Source organism: Medicago truncatula, chromosome 1 (genome assembly GCF_003473485.1).
Source record: "Medicago truncatula cultivar Jemalong A17 chromosome 1, MtrunA17r5.0-ANR, whole genome shotgun sequence".
Classification (NCBI taxonomy): Eukaryota; Viridiplantae; Streptophyta; class Magnoliopsida; order Fabales; family Fabaceae; genus Medicago; species Medicago truncatula.
The window spans coordinates 28,062,284-28,069,015 of NC_053042.1; the positions used below are offsets into that span (position 1 = coordinate 28,062,284).

General features: G+C 29.8%; 1 protein-coding gene across 1 annotated transcript; it reads left to right on the plus strand.

The window, feature by feature from the left end:
- The first annotated feature begins 603 nt into the window (after nt 1–603).
- On the plus strand, nt 604–1,994 carry LOC112418582 (uncharacterized). The gene is made up of 4 exons (XM_039830675.1): nt 604–1,081; nt 1,219–1,337; nt 1,434–1,578; nt 1,669–1,994. Exons 1-4 carry the CDS (start codon nt 604–606, stop codon nt 1,992–1,994), a joined length of 1,068 nt encoding a protein of 355 aa, XP_039686609.1.
- The last annotated feature ends 4,738 nt before the right edge of the window (nt 1,995–6,732 follow it).

Genomic DNA, 6,732 nt, shown 5'->3' on the forward strand with positions numbered 1-6,732 from the left:
TACCAATCTCTTCTAGTATTAAATCTATACAATGTGCAACACATGGAGTCCAAAAGATTTTAGGTCTTGCAGCTTGAAGAAATTTATCTATACAAAAATATTTTTGAACACAATTTAAGAATGTAATAATACATAATATGTTTGGCATAAAGTAATTGAAGGAAGTAGAAACCTTACCGACCAAAACATAATTGTGATTCTACTGTTTTTTATATCTTACTTCTAGTTTTGGCCGGTAAGGTTTCTACTTTCTTCAATTACTTTATGCCAAACATATTATGTATTATTACATTCTTAAATTGTGTTCAAAAATATTTTTGTACAGGTAAATTTCTTCAAGCTGCGAGACCTAAAATCTTTTGGACTCCATGTGCTGCACATTGTATAGATTTAATACTAGAAGAGATTGGTAAGATTCCAAAGGTAAAGACTGTTGTATTACAAGGAATAAGTCTTGTCGGTTTCATCTATAACCATTCTTTGGTTTTGAATTTGTTGAGGGAGAAAGCTGAAAGTGAGTTGATTAGACATGGAGTCACAAGGTTTGCAACAAACTTTCTTCAATTGCAAATGTTGCACAACCTAAAACAAAAATTTAGAACCATGTTCACTTCTCAACAGTGGTCGAATTTAAAGGTGAGTGACGAAGTCAAGGGTAGGAAGACAACTTCTATTGTTCTTCAAGTCTCATTTTGGGATGATATTGTTTATGCTCTTAAAGCTATGGGGCCTCTTATAAAAGTACTTAGGTTGGATGATAATGAAAAAGTCCTTGCAATGGGTTTCCTATATCAAGCAATGGTGGATGCAAAGAATCAAATTAATAAAAACTTTGGTGAAAATGAAAGCAAGTACAAACCGATCATTGAAATTATTGATAGAAGGTGGAGTAATCAGCTATATCATCCGTTGCATGCAGCAGGACATTTTCTGAATCCGAAGCACTTTTATAACAATCCAGAAATAAATGATGATGATTTGTTGGAGCAGGGCCTTTATGAATGCATTAGAAAGCTTGCTTATTCTCCTGAAAATGCGGATGCAATCCATGGAGATTTGGATAAGTATAGGGATGGTTTGGGTAACTTCAAATTGGAAGAAGCAATAAGGCACAAAAAGGATAAGCATACATCTCCTGATAAGTGATTACTATTTCCTAAAAAATTAATCACATGATCAATTTTATATGTTAATGAAAATAATTTAATTGCATTTCAGCTGCTTGCTGGAAGAGGTGGGGATCAAAAACACCAAATCTAAAGCTACTTGCTATTAAAATATTGAGTTTGACTGTTAGTGCATCGGGGTGTGAGAGGAATTGTAGTACTTTTGAGCATGTATGTCCATGATAATATTAAGTTCTTTATATTTAGAGTTTCGTAATCATCTATCATTTAAATTTTAAAATAACATTTAAATTATAATTTTAATAGATTCACTCTAAGAAAAGAAATAGGCTTGAACATGAGATGTTGCAAAAATTGATTTTTGTCAAGTACAACCAAACTTTGAAGGAAAACCGTGAAAGTGATGAATATATTGATTCGGTGCTCATGGATGATCCTGAAATTAATGCTGGTAGTTTATGGTTATTGGGAGATGAAGTTCGTGTTCGTGACGATCAAATTGATGTTGTTTTTGATGATGATGATGATTTGAATTGACTAGATGTTGAAGAGGCAAGTGGTGCTGCCGAGCCCTTATTCAACACTAGGAGCCAAGCAGCTGCTGCTACAGCTCTTGCAGCTCCGCCCCCATCAAAATCTAAGGGAAAGGGAAATCAAGGGGCAAGTGGAAAACAAGGGGAAAAAGTTTATAAAGGAAAAGGAAAGAAAGTGGTAGTAGTTGACGAATATGATCCTGAGTTTGTTACTGATTGGGGGGATGAAGAAAAAGAGGATGAAGAGGAAGAAAATGAAGAGAAAGAGGATGAGGCAGAGCACATGAATAATGGTGGAAGTGGAAGTTATTATGAAGATTTTCATGATTATTGAATTCGAAGTTTTATTTCATGTTTAGTACTTTTGTTACTTTAAGCTTTAGAGGCTTAAAGTGTTTGCTACCTTGAATTTTATTAGTATTTCTTGCAAGTATATTCTTATGTTTTGCCTAAGACATGTTTTATTTCAAATTATGAATTGAGTAATATTTAAGTTGTTTTAGTATTTCTTTTTCAACATTATAGTATTTTAGTATTAAATATAGGCTAAACTCCACTTTTCGCCCCCTAAGTTTCAAAATGTTGCGATTTTGGCCCTCTATTAAAAAAAATGGCAAAAGTGACCCCATATGTTTAGAGAAATATGCTCTTTTGACCTCCTAACATAAGGGAAATATGCTTTTTGACCCCTTATCTTTACAAAAAGTTGCGAATATGGCCCCTTTTTTGGGACACGTGGCGTCTTCTCAGCAATTTTTGGACGAAAGGGGCCAAAATTGCCATTTTTTTTAATAGGGGGCCAAAATCGCAACATTTTAAAACATAGGAGGCGAAAAGTGCAGTTTAGCCTTAAATATATTAGTGTATGCGTCATGAAATAACGCCAACGTCGCGCCCGCATACCGCGCCGCATTTCCACTTGACAACAGAGGTTATACATACATATAGCAGCTAAGCACACAGATCAGTGTTCAGATACAAATCACATATTAAAAAAAAATACCCTTGCTACACAATAAACAAGTTCAAATACATTCTAATAACTTCAATTTTTTTCATTTCTGAATTACAAATATTTGAACAAAAACCTTAATCTAATTAAAACCAGCAATTTCACCTAAAATTTCATGAGCAAAATTTTAAATCTAGCAAAATCATCTCACATTATAGTAACAACATTACCTAATTCAAATACATATAAAAACTACTGCTAACTTCATATAAACTATTGCTAACTTCAAAATGCCAAAAAGAGATGATACAAATCATGCCCAATAAGTCAAGGATCTTCAACTAAAACGTCCACATTACAGTTTTGAATTTGGAATCTAGTTTATTAGTTGATCAAAAGATTTGATTAACTTGACTGGGTAAATATTTTCATTTTTCAACTACGTATAATCAAATATCGAAATCTTTAACAATGAATGGAATCTGAATTCTGAACTTTGCCCACATATTTCAGCTAATTAGAATCAAAATTCTAAATCTTTAAATAATGAACTTAATCTGAACCAACCCACATTTCAAATTATTTTGAATCTGATGTATTAATCTATCAAAGTCCCGAATTACATGATTGTTTAAAAATCATCACTTTTGAACAATAGTGAGATTGTGGAACCCAGTGAATGAAAACCCAGCGGTCGTATGAGACCAAAATTGAATAACTTCAATTCTACTAAGAAAACAACGAGTTCAATATTTAATGTTGTTGTGCAGTTTTTTAATTAATGTTGTGAGTTGATACACAATTTCCATGAATCAATTTCAAGGAGAATCATTTCACAAATCTATCAAACCATGGTTAATCCATGCTTTATTAATTAAAAAAACATTATTATATAATTATCATTTAATTTAAAAAATAAATTTTTTAAATATTAGATAAATCACACATAATGAATTTTCTCTTTTTCATGAACTGGACACGACTTCGGAGTTGTGAATTACAATCACAAACAACATGCACAAACCACTAACATTTTGAAAAGAGTACATATTTGTTCTATTCCGCATGTATTAAATATGACTTATGAAGTCATATATTTCAATTACAAACAATAACACCAAGTACATGCAAGAACCAACAATATATCTTTTAAAAATACATATTTTCCTCATTATTCATGTATTAAATAAGTCTCTTTAAATCATTCATGTCGTGTGAGAATAAATATTGTATAAGTTATAAATAAATAGAGATTCTCAACTTTAACTCTTATAACATTTATGTATTATGTTTCTATTTTCTGTCAAATACCTGAATTAATTTTCTATAAATAATTGCATAATATTTAGTAACGTTCTATTATTTTATGAAAAAATATAAATTATATCATTACCACTTTGAAATTAAAAGGGGAATATCAACACAGATAATTATTTATTTGTCCTATAAACTTGTTTTCATATATTTTTTTATATTTATTTTTTCATATATTTTAAAAAACATTTTTACGAACACACAAGCACATAAATTTGTTACCTACTAATTATTTGACATATAATATTAAAAACAACTAGCTACATTTATGAATATTTTACTAAAAAACAAATATAATTTATAATAAAATAAGACACCAAATTACTTTTATTTTTAAACGGTGTATATTGAAATTTATCATAAAAATAATATAGAATATATATTTTTCTGTTAAAAGATTCTCAAGAGAGAGACCGTAAGAATGTGCGATGATGAGGCAGAAAAAGAAAATCTTCATGTATGATAGAAAACGAGGATGATAGATGTTTTATAGAGTTAGAACGTGGAAATCTCTAAAGAGGACCATGCACATAAAAAAATATATGACATATATAAATATATGGACAATAGGAAGCATTTTTAAGCTTCATCATTTAATTATCAATGAATATATTATATAATAATTTAAAATAAACAAATATATTATATTCTTTTAAAAGAAAACAAATATATAATATTAAAAAAAATACCATGTGCATGGCTCAGAAACCCACGCTAGTAACATAACAAAAAGATTGTTGTACGATAAATTATACTCCCTCCAATCACTATTGTAAGCAAAAGTACACTTTTTAAATTCATTCAATAAATAATGTATTGAATGAACCTAAAAAGTAAATTTTTGTTTATAATATTGATCGGAGGAAATAGTTGTCAAAGTTTTACAACTTAATCAAATAGATTTATAGTTCTTTTTACTGACTTTTTCTCTTTTTAAAATTACTAACTTTGAATACAAATAATATATATAACAAATAGATAAAAGTAAATTCAATTATTTAAAAAATGTAACAAACTATTCAAGAAAACATTAGGATCAATAATGTAGCAAACTATTCACAAAAACATCATATAACTAAGAAATAAGCTAACTCATTAAAAAATGTTTTCATGAAACTGATCGTCAATGCAAACATACGATAAATTGACGCTAATCACCTTCATTTGTTTCACCCATCTAGTGCAAAGATATTACGTAGCATTCATAGTTAATTTAATTATCTCTTATTATTGGATCATTTTGATCAACTCTGATAGCAATTTGTTGGTGAACAAATTGATCTATGTGAAATTTGAGAAGAAAGGTTAACAGTTTGAATATATGAGAAAGAGATTGAATTAACAGAAAATAGATTATCCTTTGTTCACGTGAATATGTATATAGACAACTTGTCTTCTATTACTGGCAACATAGGTAAAGCCTTAAGTCTTGATTAAGTACCTAAAAACTAGGAGACGTAGTTACAGGTAGTTTCTAACTAACTAACTAAAACATAACCAAAAATAAAACATATACAAGAGTTTGCAATTATATTTCAACAACGCTCTCAACTTCAATTTAGTTATGGATGCAGTTTAGTCGATCAGGCGAGTCGAAGTGCCGATGAGTGGGAGAACATGTTCCTTTTCTCATTCTTGCAATCTCTTCTTGTAATTCAATTTCTCAAATTCTATCAAGTTTTATGGTTTCAATTTTTCTTTCATCAATAATGCATGTAATGACTTTATCATTTATTGTTTGGGGATACATGGAGTAATGGTTGTTCAGTTTGGGTTTTTAAAAGCAATAGTAACAGCTGAAGAATTGTTCTTGCCTGATCCTTCACATCAAGAAGTTTTTCCATTTGTTAAAAACTTAAACAAACAATTTCCATGTGATGATGAGAAAGAATTGTCTGTTACTGCGGCTATTGAAGGGTTACACACCGAGCTTCCGCTTCTGTTTGATTTCCAAGTGTTAAAATTACTTTGGAAGTTGTTTGTACAATTCCAATGTTTCTCACATTGAAAGGGTAGCTTATCCTTTTGATAAAAATTTGGCAAGTGTACCAATAACTATCGAAGTAGTAATAAATATCGTTCCACAAAGACTGTATTAATTCCAATTATAGCAAGTACGTTATTATTTTAGGATATGTAAAAGTTATTTTGATTGCCCTAGGCAGATGATTTTTGTATAACAAAAGTAAATAAAGGTTGTTTGAAAAGATGATTAAAGAAGAATGATTAAGCCGATGAATCCCCTATTGTTCTATATGAGTAATTACCTCCCTTATTTACTAATTACTATTCATCCTTTACGACGAATTAACAAATTGGTTTTGATCAATCTCTTGAATCAAAACCCTTTCCTAAGTTATAACCTTTTTATCTCTTAAACCGATTGAATAACTGCGGAAGCGATAAAAGAACGTTAATTCATATGTCATGATTCTCAATTTCCTATCTCTAGGTTCCTATGTTGAATCAAACAGAATTACTAATTCAGGATTAAAAGCTAGGGTTAATAGTCATTCAATTCCTAATATCAATTCATATAATTCAAGAAGCTAGGGTTAATAGTCATACAAGCAATTATATGAAAGCAATAAACACAAGTGATTTTGAATAAAGACTGAATAATATTATTAAATAAGAGAGTATCAACTACTAAATCATATATTACAAAGGTTCATCATTGCTCAATCATACCGAGAGTTTAGCTACTCATGGTTTTACGATTATAAACATAATTAACAGTGAACATACATAATCAGGACCAACTATGAGTTGGTATGAGATTCAGGGTTTGTTCTTCGGTCTTCTG